A 25546-nucleotide genomic window follows, 5' to 3' on the forward strand; every position below is an offset into this window, starting at 1 on the left:
CACACTCTAATGAAAGGGCTAGTGGGGAATAGGAGGGCGTCGGATGAGCCCTCTGTGTCAGATCACAAAGTAATCAGATTTAAAATTGACGGTAACTCCGAAATAAAACAAGGAAGCCCAGGCGAATGGAGGTACAACAAGGCCCACCTTCAGGGGGGGGGGGGGGTGACCTCACGAGCGAACTGAAATTACAAAAGACGTCCTTGGCGCAAAGGAAGCCAGCTGTCCGACTAAGACAGTTAAGTCAATCAAGGGGGCGGTGGCATAAGGAACGAACTGAAATTACAAACAAAGACGTCCTTGACCCAAATGAAGCCTGAAGCTGTCCGGCTAAGATAGTTAAGTCAATCAAGGGATTTACCCTGATGGAACAGGAACTTAGCCAGAATGAGAACAGGGATATGAAAACTCTTCAACCGGGAAAAAGGACTAACTGCGTATAACATCGCGATCAGGGAAGCAAAACGGAACAATTTCATCCTCCAATTCTGTGAAAAACCACAGAAGCAAGTAAGATTTACACAGCTGTGGCCTAGACAGGGCAATATCTTTCGCCCGTTTGTCGGGACGGAACATTTACCGAGATTGATGAGGGCAGAGTATACCAGCTTCTCAGAACTCATTTCCGGGGTCCTATTACACATCGGCAACACTCTTCCTGATACCCCAACAATGAATAAAAGCGGAAGAAAGAAGAGCTGGAAACGAGCAAAAGTGTTATGCTGGGAAATGGGAACCCTTAAACCACTGAAATCACCCGGAGTAGGTGGCATATTCCCAGTCCAGATAGGCCTAGAAATCATCTCAGAGTCCCTTCTGAGGGTGGTGAGGGGCAGCATAGCCCTGGGATATACACCAAAGGCATGGAAACGGGCAAAAGTGGTTTTAGTTCCGAAAGGGAGTACAAAGGATCGTTTTCATCATACAATTTTCAGACCAATTCATCAAACATCGTTCATATTCAAAACGGTGAAGAAGGAAAGGGACAGCTATATTAGAACATTTAAAACGTAATCCCTTACATCAGTATCATTAGGCTTACCGGGCAGGACGGTCAACCAAAACTACTCTGCATCAGCTGACAAATGTATTATGGAATGCCATAGAAGCAAAAGAAATAGCATTGTGTGCGTTTTTGGATATCGAAGGAGCATTTGATAACACATCGCACGCAGAGATACAAGATGCCCTGAGCGGTGAGGAAGTGCAAAACACCCTGGCTTTCTGCATGTGCAAAATGCTAGATAAATAAAAATAGCGACAGGTACAAATTGTCTTGCCGTGAATGCTACTCAAAGTTGTCCACATGGCGGGGTACTATCGCCACTTATGTGGAGTATGATAGTGGACGAAATCGTGGATTGCTAACAAATACTGGAATACAGGTCCAGAGTTACGCGGACGACATTGTTTTAATGTGTCAGGGCAAATATGAGGATACTCTATGTGATAGAATCCAAACTGGATTAAGGGTTACTAGTGTCGGGTGCAAGAAGTTGGGACTGCGAATCAATTCAGTCAAAACTACCATAGTACCGTTCACTAGGAAACGTAGCCTTGATCACCTGCAAGCTATAAGGTTACAAGACATGGAGGTGAAACGAAAAACAGAGGTCAAATATTTGGGAATTACGCTAAACCAAAAACTACTCTGGAAGATACATGTCGGAAGCACTTGCCGGAAAGTTACAAAGGCTTTGATGACTTGTAGGTCCATAGCAGGAAAAAAAATGGGGTTGAAGCCCGAAGATACTACTTTGGATATACACTGCAATAGTAAGGACAATGATTACTTATGGGGCGGTAATCTGGGCAGAAAGAAATGAACTCAGCACGCAAGGCAGGGAGTTACACAAAGTTCAAAGATTGGATTGCGTGTGTATCAGTGCAGTAATGAGGACATGCCCAACGGCATCCCTAGACGTCCTTCTAAATTAACCTCTCTCCATTTCCGCATATAGATACAGGCAAGGAGAGCAATCTTTTGGATGGTCATGAGTATCAGTCAGGTCGAAAGCTTCCTAAAATGATTGATATTCTTCTTTTTCTCTAGGCGGTACCCCGAATTATTGATACCAAGGGATAACATGAAAACGGGGTTTCATTTCGATAAGAAGTTTGAAACACGTTGGAGTAGCAAGGGAAACTGGGCGAAGTGGCTATGACATACAGCTTAAACCAGCAGCTGATTATTTGGTACACTGACGGATCCCTCACAACAGAGGGAGCGGGTGCTGGGCTCATTGGTCCAAGAAAAATGTACTTGGAGCCAATGTGTAAGCACGCTAGCATATTCCAGGCGGAAATATACGCCGTAAGCAAATGTGCCTACTTTAACCTCCAAAGGACAGCAAGGGCAGAACATTGCTATTCTTATTGGCAAACAAGTAGCGATCAAGGCACTTCGGTCCAACCAGGTGAACTCTAAACTGGTATGGGAGTGCCTTGAGAGACTGAATACGCTTGGCTCGGTCAATAAGGTCTGTTTACTTTGGGTTCCAGGCCATGTTGGGTTGGAAGGCAAAGAGGCAGCGGACGAACTACCCAAGAGGAGAGCAGGGGCGCCCTTATACGGGCCAGAACTGTGGAATCGGAAATGGGTTCATGGCTATAACATTTTAAAAATGAAGAAGAACAGTTGAGGGAACTATATTGGACAGGCCTACCAGGAATGCAGCAATCCAGGATGTTTATTGGGAGATACGAATCCAAGCGCGAATCATAGTGGGAATTCCCACTGGTCACTGTCGACTAAACTATCACCTAGGCAAGCTAGGTATGTCTAGGGACTCTACCTGCGAGTTCTGTGTGAAGTTGATGAAACCTCCAGACACGCTCTGGGACAATGTCTAGAACTTTTGTAAAGTAGATGGAGGCATCTGGGAGAATAGTTAATACTAGATGAAAAGTTGAAATGTTTGGAAGTAGGAAATACACTAAAATTCTTAACGATTATAGGCATGCTTGAGATACAGTGATTAATAGGTACACTATAACCAGTAAAAGGGGCACAATAGTCCTTTATGAAAGCACAATAGTTATAAGAGTGATATCCTAGCCGATGTGTGAGGCCAAATAAAAGCAACAAGATCATTCTCGAGACCATTCCCTGTCATGGGTCCTTTTTAACCTTGTCCTAGCAAAAGTGATCCGCGAAGCAGATGTTAATGCAAGAGGCGTCATCTAGAAGTCCAGCAAAATATTGACCTATGCTGACGATATTGATATTATGGGGAGAATACCCCGAGATGTACAAACTGCCTTCATCCATCGAGTAGGCAAGCGGTACGAAATCTGGAGCTATACAACCATGAAGGCATTAGGAAGCACATGATGGCAACGTTGTCAGCACCAAAGAACAGAGAAGTGTCAACATTAAATCGCACTGGTCAAATAAGAACGATAAAGATAGGAAACTACGACTTTGACGTTGATAATTTCTCCTATCTAGTGTCGAAAATCACAACCGATAACAGCTACGATGATGAAATCCGCGCACGGTTTTTGGCAGCCAATAGAGCATATTTTAGCTCACAAAAACTGTTCCGCTCGAAAAGTCTCACTATAGGGTCAAAACTCTCACTGTACAAGACAATGATCTGGCCAGTCCTCATGTATTTCTCAGAGACTTGGGTTTTTGACAAAAAAATTCTGAACTCTTAGCAGCGTTCGAGAGAATAATCTTCCGAAGAATTTTTTACCCCTACATGAAGATGGACGATTCCATAGCCTACATAAATACGAAATTTATGAGTGATTCCACGACTTCTGGTTGTAGATAAAATCCGATTCAACAGGTTGCGGTGGACGGGTCACCTAATCCATATGGGTAAAGATGATCCAGCCCGCAAAGTCTGTATCTATGGTAGCAAAAGAAGACGAGGCAGACCCTGCCTCAGATGGAACGATGGCGTAGTCCAGGAAGGCATACAGCTTTTAGGAATATCGAATTGGTGGAACTCGGCGTAGAGCGGGAATATCCGGAGTTCCTTACTAAGGCATACCGATACCGGATACCGGTTGTTCCGCCGTTGATGACTGTATCCAAAAATGTTGCTGCACTTGCACCATCCGTTTGAGGTTGAGGTTTGAAGTTTAGGCTGGAGAAGTTTTCATTGTGAAACAAATGAAAATGAAAATATAAACCTTCAATTTTTTTTTCATCTGTTTTTGTGGAAAGGGGAATCGGTTTCTTTAAAAATATAAGGGATCCAGTAAAATTTTGAATATTTATGGTTGGGAATCTTTTAGGTCGACAACGTACTCCCATATGTGTGTACTCGTATATGACATGATGCTAAGTAGCAATCCGCAGTATAGTGAAGGACATTCTCTCCAAAGTCCCAAGGATAATAAAAAGTAAAGAAAAACATCAAAACCAAAATCCACATTTCTCGGGAAACACTACAGTAGACACTCTTGATAGAATGCAATTTTATATGCCTCTCCTCTATCCTGAGCCTGCATTATTCAGAAGACCTCTCCAGAGAACGATACAATTACACCGGGAAGCGGAATAGTGGTGTCTGCTGATGGACGGGGTGGTTGGGCGCGAACCGGGTTAATGAGCAGTACCACGGCGTACACAGCATTGAGTCGAATGTAGCCAAGGGGGTGGCAAAAGTCCGATAGAAAGGTGAATTGAATTCTCTATTTCATGTGAATGTGAAAATAGTGTGCCGAAGAAATGCGAACTTCCGTGTCGGCCACCCTCGGCCGCTTTATGATCCCGCTAGCAGAGCGCATGTCCTGATGTCCGGGTATGAATCAACAGAACAAGAAAATCCACCCCACACGGCAATGCGCCCAATGTTTTCCACGTTTTTCACGTTAAAGAGGGTGCAACAGGGTCCGAGATTTGGGTTGGGGTGGTGTATATGTTGTTTTTTCGTTCGGTGTCCCGATTTTCGTCGCCATGTGCAATTGTGTACGGGCATCGCGACGCCAGTAGAAGGGAGTGGTACGTCAAATCTGACGCACATCACCTGCTTTATTTATACTCATATTTTCCTCTATTACGCTTGTGTGTGCATCTTTTTAAATAAATAGATTGAATATCCTTTCGTTTGATTTTCCTGTGAAATCCAGTCTGTCTCGTTCGGTTCTAATCGGATCCGTTTTATTTGCATTGCAGCAATTTGACTGCATTAGAATTTCCCGGATCGGTCGAGATGTTTAGCTGAAAACGGCGTGAAAATCTCGAAGTATCTATTATAGTGTGTAGTTTCTATGCGAGTTTAATGTTCATGTGTTAGTTCTCGTTGAAACAGTGTAGCGCCCTGGCGCTTGACGACCATTCTGCCATGTATCTTCTTCTTCTTCCGATTCCGGGTTCCCGGATAAAATTTCCGGGTCGAGCGTTTAAGTCGCGAAAGTGTTTTAATTCTCAAACAGATTAATGTGACTCGAATTCAGGACGATCTTGAAGATATCCCCGGGAATATCCTTTCGTAGGAGCGGAACTAGCTTGGCGTTTGGTTGGTTGTCAGGTGGATAAAAGCGCGCGTTCGATATATCCTGCACAGGATTTCTTGGAAGCCTGCGAACTCCTTGCATGAGGAATAGATTCCGCTCTTTGAATAATGCGGCTCATAGGGAATTTTTAATTATTATCAGCTCCGTAGAATTGCAGCAATGCACAAATACAGATGAGTTTGTTGCTTTCCGCTTTTCGATGCGTTGAGTGTAGTGGCAGCAGCAGGACAGGGAAGCGACATACATGTGCGCGTGAAGTTTTCAATGACGAGGGTTGATGCCATGCCACACTTGTTTCATATTTTTGCATTACATTTTGCCTTTGCGTGCTTCAGTGAAGGTGTAGGTGTGCGTAGTGCAGCCCTTGGGGTTGTTTGCTATAAACGCGATACATCACAGTATGGCTGCCTCTGAACTTCCTGTGCAATAATAAGTTTTAGTTCGCAAATCGGAGCCTTTACCGGAAAGTTCGCTGTTCTGCTTGTGTCCTAGTCTGTGCTTTGCTTCTACTCAGATTGTCAAGGAGAGTTTCGGTTTCAGTGACTTTTACTCGAGTTCTAATGATTCGCAAAGTGGAGCGTTTCCCTCCCCTGTTCTGTCGCTGAAGGTGTTCTAACCTCGTACTGACAAGAAAACTCGACCTGACTTGCTTAAGAATTCTGGGTGCCTAGACCTAATAAACTATTCAACCGGCATGAATTGACAAACAACCACTTGTTTCACCATCATCGTTTGCTCTTATTACTTCGTCCTCCCCACACGTTCACCCCAAAACACAATCATACACAACTTTACATCATTTCGGTTACCTGTTTCATTCTTTCGGCACGACATTCATCGAGTTTCCGTGAGCGAACAAGGAGAATCAACCATCATCCACCCACGCTGTCCTTCCCACCCCCGGCCGCCACCATGTAGCTACTTCATTCATTTCTCTGCCATTATAGCCGCGCTGTTCCTCACATTCTGCCGCCATACCTGACAACCAGCCACTCAGCCAACTACTTGTTGCTCCGCAAGCATTTCTTAACGCGGTCACCGGAAAAAAAACATGCTTTACTCTCTCGGCCGGACAGCCAAAGCGGATTAATTAAACTAGATATTTATGAGGTGAAATGCTAATATTATATCTCCTTCAAACCAATTTCCATTCCAGCGACTTGGCCAACTGGCAAACACATGTTGCGTAACTTTCCCTCAACCAGTAACAAAATCTTAAAAGAATCAATACAACGAAAGCAATATAAAGTCTCTGTGAGAAATATTAAAGGAAAATATTTTTAAAATAATTTAAAAAACGTAAAAATCATATTTATAAAATCGGCGGAAAAAATGCCAAAAAAAAGTATTTATTATCATTTAAATTGAAAATGTATGAAATTAAATGCATTTAAAATACTCGGAAATCAAATTAAACTCCCTCGATTGGTTCCGGAGAATTTTCTAATTTTTCCGGTGATTTCAAACCGAATAATAAATAAACTAACGCAACAAAAATGCCGCGTGAGAACTTTGTTGAACGCAAGCAACAAATTCAGGAACGATCGCCTAAATACCAACACCAATATACTAACAATAATCCTTGTCACCAGAATCAACAATTGCACGTCACCCCTATCGCTAGTAGTACATCTAATTGCATCCAAAACGGTAGTGTCGCGAAACAAAGCGCCATTGTTGTGGAAACGTGTAAAAGCAACGGTGCTAGTGTGAATGGGGTTTTATGTGGGAGGCTTGAATGGACAGCGGCGCAATCGCTGGTGAAGCTGAATTCCAAGGATAAGGAGAATGCAACTCAGCTAATCAATGTGAATGCTACGAACTCAAATTTAACTAACTCCAACACAAGTACCGCTTCTTCCAGCCTGGGGCCTGTCAGTCCAACCGAAGGGACCGTCGCACCTTTGTATTATATCGGTAAGTTTGAATTGCTTACTCTTTGTAAAATGTTTCCTTTAAATTGTAAAAGCTCATTTGCCAACTGATATAGAAATATAGAAAAGGACTACCATACATTGTTCCCTTCAACTGTACCCCGTCTAATTAGAAATATTCACTTAGCTGGTATCATCAACAGACCTTCCAGCATTTCTTTGTTTCTCCTATGAGTCGATTTCCTTCAATTTCGTCCTGGATTGCCTTATTAGCTTCTGGCTCCTGGCGCATTCATTGTCTGTGACCGACCCCCTATAGTTTCCTTAACTTTATACTCACTGCTGACAGAAAGGTCATACCACTCATTACTGGAACAAATCCACCAGTCAGCTTCGTTTTTCACGGATTCACTAGGAAGTCTTATTTATCATCGCTATTCGCCATTGAATGTAGACAGAGATTTCCTGAACGTATATCGTCCGGTTTTCACCTTGAAAATAAGCATCTACATGCTCCGGGCTATGAATAGTCATAAATTTTTGATTCGTTTGAGGTAAAGTAAAACATTTGTTCAACAGTACACTTAATATCACCGCCTTCCTCAAATACTTTTGATATTTCACCTATCATACGCAAGCATGCTTTTGTGGAGTTCATAGGGGTTAAAACTCCTACACACTTGAAAGAAGTAAGTTTAATTTACAGGACTTCTCAAGCAACTTTATTAATTTGTGCTCAACATATGTTTCCAAATAAGTATCTGGTTGACCATCACGTCTGGGAACGATCGTTGCTGATTTCGGAAATGTATTTCTACTTCTTCCCCTACAACTTCACAAAAAGCCTGCACTTCAGCTCTACTACTGTGACTATACAACGCTAGGGGGACCAATTAATCAAATAGAGTTGTTGCACTTTCTCAATCTGTGACCTACCCACTGGCATTTTCAGGTATGAAGTCTGTACGAGAACTTAGATTGCGTCGGTTCAGACTATACTGATGATAAGGTATAGACAAATGCCGTCGAAACCTCCTTGTAACAGTGTCGGTCACGTTTCACGTGCTTCTCCAATATAGCAACACAGAGAGGACATTAGCGGGGAACTAACTCAACTTGATATTGCATTTCCAGTAACTTGGCAAAAACAACAACAGCATTCCTAATTGATTAAGTGAATTGAGTATCAAAGATATCCAAATTGACCAGTGTCTTAAATGCTTTCCTTACTAATGTAGACAGTAAAAGCGCCATGGCTGCCAGACCAGGAATCTTGATTTTGATGGTATTTATCTACAATCCCACTTTCCCTGCTTGCTTCTCTAAATCCAGAGCCATTTCACCAAAGTCGCCGAAGTTCTGCACATTTTTCAACTGGAGCAACATTGAGAACACCACTAATAACGAGAAAAAAATATAGTGACGATTTGAGCACTTGTTTGTCCTTTTAGTAACAGGTCCTTGAAATACTTAGAATGCCACTGAACACCATTGTCGCTGTCCTTAAATCGATGAAATCCATATAATTGCCACTCCCACAGTATGGGATGGATGAAGATCACTCCACCTACGAATCTTTAAGATATTCTCAAATGACGTCAAGTTACTGGATTTCATCATCATCAACATTTACTTTCAAGGCCTCTGAGAAAACCCATGGAAAAGCTCTTACTTTTCATCCCATTTCATCATTATCAACAGCGAAATAACCGGTATTCGATCCAGGCCTGCCTTAGTCAGAGGCTCCAGATATCCCAGTTTTGCACCGAGGTCCACCAATTCGATATCCCTAAAAGCTGCCGGGTGCTCTGGCCTATACCATCGCTCCATCCAAGGCCTGACTTGCCTCGTATTTTTTTTCTACCATAGAAATTGCCCTTACAGACTTTACGGGGGGGATCATCCTCATCCATACGGACCGAGTGAGTCGCCCACCGCAACCTATTGAACCGGGGTAAAAAATTCTTCGGAGGATTCTTCTCTCGAACACGGCCAAGAGTTTCCCATTTTTTCGCTAATAACCCAGCTTTCCAAGAAATACATGAGGACTGGCAAGGTCATAATCTTGTACAGTAAGAGCTTTGACCCTATGGTGAGACGTTTCGAGCGGGACAGTTTTTGTAAGCTGAAATATGCTCTGTTGGCTGCAAACAACCGTGCGCGGATTTCATCCTTATAGCTGTTATCGGTTGTGTAGATAAGAGAAATTTTCAACGGTTTCAAGTTGATAGTCATTTATCTTTATTGATCTCATTTGCCCAGTGTGATTCGATGTTGCTCGTTCTTTGGGTTTTGGCTGCTGACATTGCCACTATGTATTTCGTCTTGCCGTCATTAATATGCAGCCCAAAATCGCGCACCGCCTGCTCAATCTGGATGAAGGTAGACCGTACATCTCGGGTTGTTCCTCCCATAATGTCAGTATCCTCAGCATAGGCCAGCAGTTGGGTGAACTTAAAAAGGAAGGTGCCTCTCGCATTTACATCTGCATCGCGAATCACTTTCCCCTGGGCCAGGTTGAAGAGGACTCATGATAGGGCATCCCCTTGTCTTAGACCGTTGTTGATGTTGAAAGGTCGCGAAAGTAATCTTCCTGCTTTTATTTGACCTGGTACGTTGGTCAGAGTCCGCTTTGTCAGTCTTATAAATTTCGTCGGGATACCGAATCCTCTCATGATCATGTACAGTTACACCCTGGCTATGCTGTCATAGGCGGCTTTAAAGTTGATGAAAAAATGGTGCAACTGATGTCCATATTCCAGTAGTTTTCTATTTCTTGTCGAGCGAAAATCTGATCTGTTGCTGATTTGCCTGAAGTGAAGCCTCTTTGGTATGGGCCAATGATGTTCTGGGCGTATGGGGTGATCAGGCCTAGCAAGATAGAGGAGAATATATTATAGATGGTACTCAGCAGCGTGATACCTCTATAATTGCTGAACTGCGTGATATCCGCATTTTTATGTACGTATGTGCCTGGTGGTGACAGCATTTATCCATCGTCTTCAGTTGGCGAGACCTCCAACTCGCCGATATTTTGTTTCTTGAGTAGTTCATTATAATGCTTAACCCATCGCTCCAATATGCCCATCTTGTCGGAAATCAAATTTCCCTCTTTGTCTCGGCAGGATGAACATCAAAGTGTCTAAGGATTATCCTGCTGACTTGTTGGTAAAACTTGCGCGCGGTTGCTCCCTATACTTTCCGAGTTCACAGACTTGTTGGTTCTCCCAAGCTGCCCACATCCTTTGAGAATGCAACATTACCCGGTATACGGTATTCTTCCGTTGCTAATTTACATTCATCGTCAAACGAGCCGTTCCGACTCTTTTGGCGGCTGGGACCAAGTATGTTTTTGGCCGTATTTATAACAGCGTTCTTTAGGTGATTGTGAAGATAATTTGTTGATGCTTCATCTCCAATACATCTGTCAGCTGCGGCTATTGCGGGATACAGTTCCCCATTATAGGTGTTACGGAGGGCTGTGTTGTGAATGGCTTCAGTATTCCCTCTCATCTGCTAATCGGAGGGGATTGTAGGTGGTATCGTCATTCCAACCCAAAGCACTATGCCAATGAAGTAGTAATGCAAGTCTATATTGGACCCCCTACTTGTTATGACATTCATCAAGGCTGACAGGTGGCGGGGTTCCGCGCAAACCACGTACTTTCAGCAACCATTTCGTTCGCAGTCCGTTATCTTTAGTATCCCTATGTAAACTAGGGGGCCGTCGTTTCGCCTGAATACGGATTCCATCCTTAATTGACTGTTGAAATCTGAAAATATGATTTTGATATCATATTTGGGACAGGCTTCGAGTGTTCGCTCAACTGCTTCGTATAGGCTATCCTTCTCCGACTCTGCAGTCTTCTCTGTAGGGGCGTGAACGTTTATGAGGCTTATATTTGTAAATTTGTCTTACAAAAGCAGAGTGCATAGCTTTTCGCTTATATTTTCAAAGCTGATAACAGCAGGTTTCATTTTATGGTTAACTAAGAAACCTACTCCAAAAACATGGTTTACTAGACGGCCGCTATAATATATGGTGTAGTGGCTTTTCTTCAGGAAACCGCAGACGCTTGCAACGTTGTTACATCAGTCTTATATTGGGGCAGAGTATCGGCTAGCTGCTGACCAGCATTCGGTCTGTACTGAGAACTCACGTTCCATGAGAAAATCCGCAAATCGTTATTCCGTTGTCGTTGCCGGGTTCCTCATTTTAAATTCCATCTTTTCCGAGGCTCCTCCTCTGGCTTCGTAACATCGATTTTCCGTGTAGGGCTGTCAGCGCTACTCAACCCCAAACCTGGAGGGTCAGCTGGTACAATTTGTACCGTTCTTAATTCCGGGAGACTCTCCTAAATTCTTCTCCAGCTGCCGTTTTTCGTTAAGAAAGAACCCCCAGCGATCACCACGTGGAGCTGGAAATAGGGTTTGGTAGTAGAGCTGCTAGTGTTGCTTCCGCAACCATTTCTCAGGTGTTGTGCTCCATCGTGCTGATTCCAATGCTCCAATCCATGATTCGTCCTGGGACCTATAATACATTTTGGCCGCCTCTTTGGTATAGGTCAATTATATTCTAGGCTTATGGGACTATCCAATCTAGCGAGATAGCGAAGAACGTCTTATAGATGATACTCAGCAACGTCATACCTATATAATTGCGGCACTGAATGATATCTTCCTTTTAATGTATTGGACAGATAATGCCTCCATGCCAATCGTCAGGCATTGATTCAAATATTACCTTCACACCGTACCAGGTAATTGAAATATAAGACGTTTTGTGTCAATAGCTTTAATTACTATCAGCTCCCAAGTTGTTATTTGTGATGCTGCCTTCACTGACATTATTTGTCATTTCCTCCTCATTCTTTTTGTATTTCCTCCTCCATTTGACAATAATCACCTTCAACTTCGAAGCTGCCTGGGGAGAGTTGGCTTCCCCGCAAAGCGCTTCCATAATTATCATTTAACCGACGTTATGCTTTTCTGCAGGTGGACCTCGGCTCAAAACCACGATGTCCGGAGTTCCTTATTAATGCAGGCCTAAACTCAATACTGTTGTTGTGCCGTTGATGATGATGATGACGCCTTTTTTCAGGATTTTCTGGCGCTCTTTCCATTGGTTCCAGTCAGCAAATGAATCAGTCTTCAGAGCTCGATTGACGACTGGTTCTCCATTTTGCCAAATCCGATTGTCAAAATTGAGATTTGCCCGTATTTGGCACACTGAGTGCCTAGCTCTCACTACGAATTCTCCACTCATAATAGTTGTGATCATTTGGACTGTTTTCTTAATTCGAGCAATAGATTTGATGCGATTTCAAGGGACCCAATCTATAATTAACGGACTCTCTTATGCAAACTTTCTCCTCGCTATAATCGAAATAGGCAGACGACTAAACAATCTCCTTATCTTTCTGTCGACTTTTTGTTGTTAGTGCGACCGTTGTGGTGTCGCCATCAGATAGTATGTTAATCAAAAATAGACCGTAGATTTCTTGGAACCGCAATGCAGAAGCGGGTCTTAGGAGATTATTCTGGAGACGATAATAAAACTTTCTGATCTGCTACTCACTATTGTCTTATTAGGAGAAATCGCACCGCGTCTTTAAAGAACTATTGTGCCCCTTTTTCTGGAAATTGTGTACCTTTTAACTATAGCCTATAACCGCTAGGGATTTATATATTGTATTTCCAACTCCAAGTCTATCAACTTTGCATCTGGTATTAAGTATTCTCTCGACCTACTTGACGCAAGTCCCAGACCCTGTCCCAGAACGTGTAAAAAGGTTACAACACAATCATCATCGAACCTGCAGGCAGTGTCCATAAATATCCCTAGCTTCCCTAGGTGATAATTTAGTCGGCAGTGACCAGTAAAAATTCCCACTATGGTTCGGAAGTTCTTCTTGGTCCTTTGGACGCTTGGATTCGTATCCTCCAATAAGCACCCTGGACTGGTCCATTCCTAGTACACTCGCCCAGTATAGTTAATTCAGGTGTTTCTCTTCACTTTTTAATGTCATAGTCATGAACCCGTTTTCAATTCCACAGAAGGGTTCTTGCCCATGTAAAGTGCTAGTGCTTCAAGTAAATTTTTTCCTTTGACCAATGACCCCGCCACTCGCTCCCTCTGCTGTGAGGTTTCCGTCAGTGTACCAAATAATCAGTTGCCGGTTTAAGCCGTACGTCACAGCCACGCTCTCCCAGTTTGCCTTGTTACTCCAGCTTCTTATCGACATGAAACCTCGATGGCATATTATGCGATGTGTTGTTCGATATCCAAAAACGCACACAGTGTTATTTCATTTGTTTCTATGGCATTCCGTAATACATCTGTCAGCTGGTACCCAGCAGTTTTGGTTGACCATCCTGCCCGGTAAACGTGTTGACGCTGATGGCGGGAATCACGCTTTAGAATGTTACTTCTAATATAATTGTCTATGACCTTCTCTACAGTTTCGAGCACGAACGATGTTAGGCCAATTAGTATGGAAGATTTAGAGTGAAAAGGATCCTTTTCACTCGCATTCGGAATAAAGACTACTTTTGTCCGCCTCCATGCCCTTGGCATATATCCCAGAGCTAGAAGAGATTCTAAGATGATTTCTAAACCTCTCGGGATTAGTGCTGGGAAGGTGCCACCTAAAAGGTCTAAAAGTTCCCACTGCCCAGGTTACCCTAGCTACCGAACATACCTTTTTTGCTAGTTTTCAATGTTGAATCTGATTATTCTGTATCAGACATAAGGGGCTCATCCGACACCCTCCAATTCATAGTATTTCCTCAAGTTATGTCTAACACATCTTGTATACTGCTAGTCACGAATGTTGTAGTATTCCCTATTTTTTATATATATGTAACTTATTGCTAAGAATAAATTCAAGAAGGTACTCACCTCTTCGATTGATTTCGCTGCTTGCCCAGACTTTGTGATGGGCGTAGATATGCAGCCGAGGAGAAGTGGTAGAACGCTCCTCTCATAGTACTTCACCAGTCTAGCAACTAGCTCTGGGGGGATTCGGATGTCGTCTTCTGGGAAGTATCCCAATGCCACCACTGCCCCTCGAGTGCTCCCCCGGCTTCCGGTGAGACGTAGGTCCCCGAAATTATCTGCATGGTTCCTCCTTGCAGACTGCAAATCGACCCCTGGAATCTACCCTTGGTACACCCAGGACTCCTGAGCCAGCACCATTCCAATGTTCGCCTTGCAATTTGCCCTTGTAATTACCGCAGATGCAGCTTTCGCATGGTAGAGGGGGAGGGGGCTATTTTGGCGCTGGCCAAAGATAACGTTATGGGTTGGAGCTCTTCTCCACTGTCGGAATACCACCCTCCTCCTGTGACATGGCGCTTTCCTGCGCGTCGCTATCCACCCTAAACTCTCGAAAATCTAGCTCTAGGTCGTCCAGCTTCTGCTCTTCACTGGCCAGCATATCTATTTTCCTGATAAATCCAGTTCTTTCGGCTTCTATGGCTTCCCAGATTCCTTCGGCTTTTCACTAAGCACTTGTACAGGTATGTTGCCAAATCTATGATATGCCAATTCCAATTCCAATTCCTTCTGATGATTGCATTCAGGGATCAGTCATCAATCCCGATTCTCTGATTATGGAAACTTTTGTACTCTCTTTTCTGACTGATTGCGCCATAGATACTAAGGCAGGTTTTCCAATGAAGTGGAGAGCATATCTGCTAAGACTTCCAAAATCCGTGCTTCGCCAGCGACTTGACTGCTCAAAGTCGCGGGTGGGTAAGAAGTGTTTGGCTCCTTACCGTTCGCATGGTCAATATCCGCAGCATCTATATTAATGGTTTAGACCCTCTTCATATAGTAGTAAACTACTACAGGCTACCCCGCTTCGACAAAAGGGTATCCATTTAGTTTGACGGCTTGAAACTCTCTGGCCTTAGTAATAGATGTGGATGCGATTCGGAAGCCAAGGCAAGCAACGATCAAATGATTACCCGTTTGAAAAGGGCAACCGGCCTTACATTAAGTTCTGTACTGGAACAATGTACAATTTCATTTGCAGCACGACGATTTCCCAATGTTCATCAATGTTTTCCGCCGAGGTCCCCAAGATTTCAGTTGTTAAGTCAAAAAGCTCCGCCACTGTCAGAAAACACCCGGGTGGGAATAAAACTAAGTGACAGAAAAAGTTCCTCCTCTTCGTGCGACTGAAAAACCTTGAAAACTTCCTCTCCGCACCTAATGCTGAGCTGCAGCCCGGGGCCATTATCATATTATTGACACTACACTGGAAAAGATTGTAAACATTCCTATAGTGGAATGGCAAATCTGCAGATTAGTTCTCTAGCTAGTATTCTTTTCTAGAATAGCAGGGCGTTATACACAGAGTGGATGTGTTTGAAGCGGAGGTGTCAATTGCAGGACTTACCTTTCTTCGTTGGATTCTAAGCATGTCAATATTCCCACGTTCCATAATCACTGAGTCGCGGGGATCTGAAGATAGGACTTTTCTCCACCCATGCCACAAACTCACCTTAAAGGTCTGACTGTTGATAGTCGCCATGAACTTGGAATGATAACCGTTTAGATAGAACTGTGTCTAGTTCTTGGGATGAAAACGGTGGTCATCCACTAGAGGTGACCATAAGACTCCACGGCAGTTATTGCATAAAATATCGATTCTCTTACCATCCTTCTTTTTGTCAATAATACTAAGGCAATCGAGCCTGTGAATCCATACACCACAATGGTCTCCATTATGGATGTGTACATGAAATCAACCCATTGATTGCCCTCTGTAAGTATGTTTCCCAGTTGATAAGTTTGATTGCTAGGGTGCCTCGAGTGAATGTTCCTTTTGACAAAAGTAACTCTATGGTGAATGTTTAGCAAAAAGCTATGAAGAAGCCGTCGTAAACCTAGCTAAACAGGCTTACAATATTTTTCAGAACTTTCCAGGCCTATTTGAACCGAAATTCTATCTTCAGTTGGCGTGGTTTACAAGGCTCCATTTAATAGCGTAATTAGGTATCATCTAACTACTAAGTATGGCTAACGCCACAACAACTATATACGAACAAGGAATGTCTGGCGGCATACACATGTTCACAAGTGCGTATATTGGCTACTCTTAAATGCAAACCAGCTACGGAGAAACAAAACACTCTCCCATGGATCAACGTCGCTATAGGAATGATACTTATAAAATAAACCAATCATGTAGGATTGGCCACTTTTACATTGTGATTGGGAAAGCTATTCCCAACAGTTTTAAGGACAGGACAAAAAAATGAAGCTGAAGGAATAAGTTCTGCTGAAAACTTGTGTGGAAATTAAAAGGATACTCACCGATGCGGTGATCGAGTTGGTTGCAGATGAGCTTCACAATCTCGTTACCCCAGTTTTGAATCGTGGTTGTCTTGGGTGTCTGTGTTCGTGTTCATTCGTAAGTATATAATGAGTCTGACAGACGTAAGAACTGCAATAGTAACCAAACCCATGTCTCCATCAAAAGTTAGTCAGCACATGAAAATAACACTTGCAGGATGCTCAGTACGCTAATCAGTTGGACCCTCAAGCATTTTTTAAGAAAATCCGTGTTCTAAAATCCTTTTAAAGGATATGAAACTGGGTGCTACTATCGGGAGCAGAGCTATTTAAATTACTTAGTGTGTCACGGGAGATACGTTGCCACCACTCCCAGAACGCTCTCCAGTGGGAAATCCAACCCCTGGACGGCATTTCAACGTTGTGGGCCACACGTTCCATGCAAAATAGGCAAGTAGAGTCAATCAGTGGTTTAGAGGGACTACAGCACTTAAACATTGAGTGCTAAGAAGCACCTGCAAGATTACTTGAGAATGAATATGTAGGAGGAGAAGAAATTTGAAAAAAAACTGGTTAACTTTGCGGTGGCGGGCATAATCGATTAGAACGTAGCTCACAAGGACTAAATGAAGGTGGTTTCGGATGACTACAGACTTTCCATCTTCCCAAAAATAACTTATTCAGTAGCCCAACTTACCCCGACTCCCTCCCTGCCCCGCAGAACTACCATAAGGTATTACATCACGGGGCGGAGTCAGCTCACTCTAGCTTAATCCCATTTCCTCTATACGCGGCGCACGTGACCGCGCTTTTCTCCTTTCCTCTGCCTTTCGCAATTTATCTTGAATAGGTGCGATCATGAAGTTGACCGCATCCCAATTCTCTTGATGTGCTAGCAGATTTTCTGGTACCAGCACCTCTCCTGTAGTCTCCTCTAGGTTCCTCCTTTCTTCCACAAATCTCGGACAGTGGAAGAATACATGCTCTGGGTCCTCTGGGACTCCATCGCAATTTGGACAGTCGGGTGAGGTCTCCAATTTAAACCTGTGAAGGTATTGGAGATATCCTCCATGTCCCGTGAGAAACTGGGTGAGATTATAATTAACCTCACCGTGTCGTCTCTCCAACCATTCCTTGATGGCAGGAATGAGCCTGTGAGTCCATCGACCCTCTCCCGAACGTTCTCACCGCTCTTGCCATCTATTTATGGATCTCTTCCTCTCAGCCTTCTTCGTCTGCAATAAGGGAGAGATTGGCTTCGCATGGTATATATTCGCCATCTCATCAGCCAAGATATCAATCGGCATCATTCCAGAGATGACAAATGCTGCATCATCTGAGACAGTCCTGAAGGCAGAGCATACCCTCAGAGCTGTCCTCCTGTAGACTGCATTCAGTTTGCTAGTATTAACTGACATCCGCAACGCCTCACTCCAAACTGGGGTCGCATAGAGCATGATTGAGGTCACCGTCCTGGCTATAAGGAACCTAGAGGTATGCCGTGGCCCTCCCACGTTCGGCATCATCCTCGCCAGGGCCATACTAGCAGTGGATGATTTATAACAAACATACTGTACGTGTTGCTTATAGCTGAGCTGAGTATTTGATGGTCGGCTTGGAAGAGATGATATCATTCCCGATTCTAACACAGGTGTAATTTCTTTTCTGGCGCTTCGTGATGAGGACCGCTTCCGTTTTTTCCTCCGCAAGTGTCAAACTAGAGCTCTCCAACCAGCATTTGATAGCACTGATTGCCTCGCTTGAGTAAAACTCAGCAACTTCGACATGCTTTGCGACAACAACCAGTGCTATGTCGTCAGCGTAACCCACCACTGTGGCTTCCTCCGGAAGGGGAAGATTAAGTACATCGTTGTACATGATGTTCCACAGTAGTGCGCGTAATATGGAGCCCTACGGGACACTCGCAAAAACAACGTACTCCTGGGGTCCGTCATCGGTGTCATACCAGAGCCTCCTTTCAGTTAAGTAACTATCGACAATACCAGCGAGATAGGCGGGAATACCAACCTTCGCTAGGGATTTGCGTATTAGATTCCAATTGGCCGAATTGAATGCATTTTTCACGTCCAGGGTTACTACCACGCAATATTTACTGGTACTACCCTTTCCGTGGATTGCATCTTCGGCCAAGCCAGTAATCAATTTGATGGCATCAATGGTTGATTTGGTTTTTCGGAACCCATACTGCCGATTTGAAAGCCCCTTGGCTCTCAACAACCGGGAGTAATCTATTATAGATTACCCGTTCTAACATTTTCCCCACCGTCCCCAAAAGATATATGGGTCGGTATGACGATGGTTCACCTGGAGGTTTACCAGACTTAGGCAGAAGTACCAACTTCTGTCGCTTCCATGCCTCTGGTAATATTCCCTTGGACATGCACGCTTCGAACAACTCAGTGAACATGTCCGGCCTGGATTTCACGCAATCTTAAGGGCCTTATTCGGTACTCCGTCCAGGCCGGGTGCTTTACTATCTCCTTTTCTACCGCAGATCTCCAGCAGCTCGTCTCTGGTGACTGGCGGGATTGCCGTCACATTCAAAGGTGGTTGGAATGTGTCGTTGCTCTCCTCTTGCTAGGGGAATAACCCCTGGATGATTTTCAGCAAGAGGCTGGGACACGTGATCTGCGGAGATGAACGGCCTCTGAATCGTCCCATCACAATCTGTCTGTCTGTCTGCCTGATTGTCCGTCACACGCATTTTTCTCGGAGACGGTTGTAGCGATTGGCACCAAATTGGGTAGGAAGGAGGGAACTGTGAACGCTCACGCATATAGTGAGTTACATCCTTTTATGTTGAATTTAAGGAGGGACCCCCTACATGCAAAAGGGGGGTGTAATTTTTTTTTTATCAAATATAGTCATGTGTGGTATCATTTAAATCAACTAATCAATTAAAGGTCTCGGTTAGTACTTTTCGAAGCCGGTCTTAGTTTCGACATTTGTTGAAAAGGTGGGGAGTGCGGGGGGATGAAAGTGATAATTTCTTTAACGAATCCATTCTGAGAAACTACTCAACCGAAAAATCTGAAAAAAATCAGGGGGCTACCACTATATAGTGCCTAGGCTCCGAAATACCCTCCATACCGATACCTGTTCAAATAAAGTTAATAATAGTACATTACTATAATTTTTGCATAATTGACAGGAAAACCCATCTTAAGTTCACCCTAGAAGCGATGTAGGCTGCAGTATAAAGCATGGTCTTGCCAAATTTGGTGAAAAAACGCACTGTTAGTAACAAAGTTATGCTAGGTTAAACTGTCACTTCTCTGCAAATTCAAGGCTATGAATGTCTATATGGCTTGAAAGTGGAAATTTTCACATAATATATGCACATTTTATGTGCTACATGCTAATGGGCCAATGCACATTCAAATCTCTTTATAGAAGAAATACACAAAACCTTTCATACCTCAAGCTTCCGGCTTCCCGACTTGTTCGTCTACTAGAATTAGAGCATGTAAAAATACTGGGGACTCTTAATAAGAAACAAAGTCCACCCAGTGCTCAAAACTGCTACTTTTTTCACAAAAGAGACTACCCCGATTAGTAAAACAATTATCGCATGTCAGTTTTATGTCATAAAATGCATCCAAATGCAACTCCAAATAAGCTGTTCATTGCTATTGATTTCAGATAATCTTTTCGGTGAGTAGTGACAGTGCAATCGTATTGAACCCATATATGAAATATTTATGCCTGTGTCACCCGCATTTGTGCATTTTGAAAGCTTTCATACATGACAGAGGTCTGATCATTAAATATGAAATCACAAGTACATAAGCTGGCATTTACTGTACGAGTACATACGTATGTAAATATAATACAAATGTGAGTAAGAACGCATCTCTCTGAGCAACATGTAAATATGTGGTTACCAAATTTCTGTTCAAGAAGAAAAACAGGAAGTTCGTATATTACAGGAAATTAATGTTTATCGATTCCATTCATAAATGGTGTTCGAGTTAAATGGGGAGCATCAGCATTGTATTCGCTTTTATTCTGGTGGAAATATATGTGCGAAATTGAAGGGAGGAAATCGGCCCTTAAGAAATTGGGTTACAAGGAATTGTACTATTTGATATGCAAAAAATATCCAAGAATGGGAGTTAGTTCTCAGCCCCTCTTCCAACAATTTTGACATGAATCGGCTTTTTGTCCAACAGGAAGTAACCTTACCGACAAGAGGACACTAGATTTTTTCTAGAGCAAAGGGTCTGTAAATTTAAAAACTTGGGGCACGAATAGCCCTCGGCAATCAAGAAATCTGACATAATCAACAAGTGCTGAGTAGCACTATTATTCCAACAAATAACCTCGCTTATTTACGAACTTCAAAGTGCAGTTGCTCCTTGTCGCCTAGAGGTAAACGCGGCAGACCCTGCCTCAGATAGAGCGATGTTCTAGCCAGAACGCCAGAATGCCTTTCATCATCAACGGCGCAACAACCGGTATCCGGTCTAGGATTGCCTTAATAAGGAACTCCAGACATCCCGCTTTTGCGCCGAGGTCCACCAATTCGATATCCCTAAAAGCTGTCTGGCGTCCTGACCTACGCCATCGCTCCATCTTATGCAGGGTCTGCCTCGTCTTCTTTTTCTACCACACATATTGCCCTTATAGACTTTCCGGGTGGGATCATCCTCACCCATACGGATTAAGTGACCCGCCCACCGTAACCCATTGAGCCGGATTTTATCCACAACCGCACGGTCATGGCATAGATTTCGTCATTGTGTAGGCTACGGAATCGTCCATTCTCATGTAGGGGGCCAAAAATTCTTCGGAGGATTCTTCTCTTGAACGCGGCCAAGAGTTCGCAATTTTTCTTGCTAAGAACCCAAGTTTCCGAGGAATACATGAGGACTGGCAAAATCATAGTCTTGTACAGTAAGAGCTTTGACCCTATGGTGAGACGTTTCGAGCGGAACAGTCTTTGTAAGCTGAAATAGGCTCTGTTGGCTGACAACAACCGTGCGTGAATTTCATCATCGTAGCTGTTATCGGTTGTGATTTTCGACCCTAGATAGAAGAAATTGTCAATGGTCTCAAGTTCTATTCTCCTATCGTTACTCTTCTTCTTGTTTGACCAGTGCGATTTGATGTTGTTGGTTGATTCGTCTTCGGTGCTGACGTTGCCACTATATATTTTGTCTTGCCTTCATTGAAGTGCAGCCCAAGATCTCGCGCTTATTACCACCTGCTCGATCTGGATGAAGGCAGTTTGTACATCTCGGGTGGTTCTTCCCATGATGTCGATATCGTCAGCATAGGCCAGTAGTTGCGTGGACTTGAAGAGGATCGTACCTCTTGCATTTATCTCAGCATCACGGATCACTTTCTCGAGGGCCAGGTTAAAGAGGACGCATGATAGCGCATCCCCCTGTCGTAGACAGTTGTTAATGTCGAATGGTCTTGAGAGTGATCCTGCTGCTTTTATCTGGCCTCGCACATTGGTCAGGGTCAGCCTAGTCACTCTTATTAATTTCGTCGGGATACCGAATTCTCTCATGGCCGTGTACAGTTTTATCCTGGCTATGCTATCATAGTGGACTTTAGATGGTGCAACTGTTCTGGATATTCCAACAGTTTTTCCATCGCTTGCCGCACAGAGAAAATCTGATCTGTCGCTGATTTGCCTGGAGTGAAGCCTCTTTGGTATGGGCCAATGATGTTCTAGGCGTATGGGGCTATCCGGCCTAGCAAGATAGAGGAGAATATCTTATAGATGGTACTCAGCAACGTGATACCTCTATAATTGCTGCACTGTGTGATATCTCCCTTTTTATGTATGAGACAGATAATGCCTCGTTGCCAATCGTCAGGCATTGATTCGCTGTCCCATACCTTGAGCACAAGTTGATGAACCACTTGGTGTAACTGGTCGCCTCCATATTTAACCAATTCGGCTGTAATTCCATCGGCTCCTGGCGACTTATGATTTTTTAGCCGGTGAATTGCACGGACTGTTTCTCCTAAACTTGGTGGTGGCAGTATTTGTCCGTCGTCTTCAGTTGGCGGGACCTCCAACTCGCCGATGTTCTGGTGGTTCAGTAGCTCATCAAAGTACTCAACCCATCGCTCCAATATGCCCATTCTGTCGGAAATCAGATTTCCCTCTTTCCCTCGGCAGGATGAACATCGAGGTGTATAAGGCTTCATCCTGCTGATTTGTTGGTAAAACTTGCGCGCCTGGTGCGGTTGCTCCCAAGCTTCCTTTTTCCGTCTGTGGAGTCGCTTCTCCGCACGACGGAGTTCCTGATAATCAGTCAGAATGCCTTTAGGGATATTAAATTGGTGGACCTCTCCGCAAAACTAGGAGTTCCTTATAAGGGCTGGTCTAGACAGGATACCTGTTATCACGCCGTTAATAGTGATGAATATCTTCTGACTTTTGAGGCTTCAAGAACTTCTTCCTATAGACCTATGTTCGTGATCAAGATATGAAATGTCATGTTATGATATTCGGTCCATTTGTATTAGGTTGTTGCATATGAAATTGCCGATTTGGCAATCAAGTGAAGTTAGTTGCGATTTTGCTGTATCAAACCACCACCAGTTGGCGCTGTTGGTGTCGGATAATGAAGTATAAATACTCCTACATTTAATCGAGGAGTCATTTCAATTTTCACCATCGTTGTGATAACAGTGAATGAAAAGGAAAAAAGGATGGAAAAGAGCCAAGAACATATACTTTTTCTGTTTAAGTTCAAACTCGATCACAAAGCAGCAGAGGCGACCAGGAGCATTAACAGTGCATTTGGAGCTGATACGGTAAGCGAACGAACTACACGGCGGTGGTTCGGAAAATGCCGGTCAGGCGACGTAAACCTTCAAAGTGAGCCAAGTGGACATCCAGGACCATCGATTGATAACGACGAGCTGCGTGTGCTAGGCAAATCCGACACATGTGAGTCTGTGAGAGCCATTGCAGAGAAACTGGGCGTACACTATTCGACAGTTTCTCGCCACTTGCAGCAACTTGGAAAGGTGAAAAAGCTCGCCAAATGGGTACCGTAAGCCCTTATGGAGCAAAACATGGCGCTTCGAATGGACATTTGCAGTTCTTTACTCTCCCGCAACAGAAACAACTCCTTTTTGCACAGAATAGTCACATCTGATGAAAAGTGGATATTATACGACAATCGTCGCCGATCAGCGCAATGACTAGATGCTGATGAGCCACCGAAGCATATGCTGAAACCGAACCTCCACCCGAAGAAGGTAATCCACTATTCTTTTTTGGCACCTGGAGAAACGATAAATGCATAGAAATGCTGTGCCTAACTCGAGGAAATGCACCAAAAATTGAGTATTCAACGGCCGAGATTGGTCAACAGAGATGGTGTGATACTCTTCACTGCAAAGTACGACCTTATGTATCCAGAACAATGATTCAAAAGTTGAACGAATTACAGTATGAGACTCTGCCTCATCCACCAGATTCACCGGACCTTTCGCCAACCTGCTACCACTTTTTTAAGCATTTGGATCATTTTTTGGCGGAAAAACAATTTAAGAACGAAGAGGCTGTCAAAATTTCTTTCGACGAATTGATCAACACCCGACAGTTGGACTTCTACGAAACTGGCATACATGTTCTTGGATTTTGTTGAGAAACGAATTTTGAATCAACTGGCGCCTATTTTGATTAAATAAATAAATTTTTGTAAGCTTTACAGTCGCTTCAAACTTTAGTACCAAAGCGGCTATTTCATTTGCAACAACCTAATACTTTCGTAATGTCACTGGATGTCGGTGTCCATGTTTTGATGTCGCCTACAAAAATATACAAAGTTGTCGCGTCGGCCCGTGTCGTGCCTTTGTTAATAGAAAATGGCATTAGCCTGAGGAAACTGGATACTTATATATGAAATTACGAGCTATCTCCTCCTCTTTTCCTGATATCGGCTAAAGATAACCGAGCTTACCACCTTCAGCCTCTCAAAGCGACAGTTTAAAATGCAATGCCTTGTTGGGAAAATCCTTCTAGGATCTCCGCTTACCTTTTCTAGGTGGACAGTTGTCACTAGTCGGCAGAAGTTTAAATTGTCAATTCTCTTCTTGAATTTTTCTTCATTTAATTTTATAGTTACGTATTAACTTGACCCCTAGAAATTCTGTAAGAGGCAATGTTAGAATGTATAAAATGAGTGGTAGTAATGCTGGAACCGAAACAGAAAAGAGGTAGAGATTTTCGTCAGGAAGCTTACGTCTTCATGTCATAATACGAATACATATACATAATTGGCTATGTATGCCAACCAAAGGAGCGCCCCGTCATCAGGGAAATACTTCTAAATATATCAGGAAGTTTGCAGAAAAATTCTTTCATTTGTCTGTTATTTTCCAAGGCATTTTATATTTTCCAAACAGCAGGAACATCAAGAGCAGGCAAATTCCTCATGAAATGAAGGCAAATGTGATAGTACTTTAATGTGGTGCAATTAAAAGTTCGTCACTTGAAGGTTTCGCATGTCAATCAGTCAAATAGCTAGATATCCTTGAGTATGAGGTGTATAAAGAAGACAGAGTTTATCCCCGGAATTTTTCGAAATAATTGTGGTGAAAGAATGGAAGATTCGTGAAGTGGATGTGATATCGAGTCGAACACAAGGGTTGGCGTTGTTATTGTCATACATCCTTGTTAAATATGCTCCAAAAAAGTTTCCTTCAACTCGAAATCTTCTGAAAAGAAGATATATACATGCTACAACAAAGCCAGGACGAATAAGCTGCCCCTTCTCTCTTATAGCTGGTTGAATCAACACTACTACAGAAATTCACAAGAAATTATATGCCTATCTAAGAAGCATATCTTCATCCAACGAAAGAAATAAATTTTCAACAGCAACCAGGGCCCAAT

General features: G+C 43.3%; 1 protein-coding gene across 3 annotated transcripts in view; it reads left to right on the forward strand.

The window, feature by feature from the left end:
* The first annotated feature begins 4960 nt into the window (after nucleotides 1-4960).
* LOC119650403 (uncharacterized protein DDB_G0271670) overlaps nucleotides 4961-25546 on the forward strand; it is a 176597-nt gene continuing 156011 nt past the window's right edge. The window contains exons 1-2 of one of the 3 annotated variants that reach the window (XM_038053188.1): nucleotides 4961-5023; nucleotides 6632-7392. In XM_038053188.1, the coding sequence (XP_037909116.1) occupies nucleotides 6972-7392 (421 nt within the window). In that variant the 5' untranslated portion in view covers nucleotides 4961-5023; nucleotides 6632-6971. Of the gene's footprint in view, nucleotides 5024-5050; nucleotides 5217-5271; nucleotides 5451-6631; nucleotides 7393-25546 lie in introns of those variants that run through there. The other 2 variants (XM_038053186.1, XM_038053187.1) reach the window with 2 other exon arrangements.

This window comes from Hermetia illucens, chromosome 2 (assembly GCF_905115235.1).
Source record: "Hermetia illucens chromosome 2, iHerIll2.2.curated.20191125, whole genome shotgun sequence".
Lineage (NCBI taxonomy): Eukaryota > Metazoa > Arthropoda > Insecta > Diptera > Stratiomyidae > Hermetia > Hermetia illucens.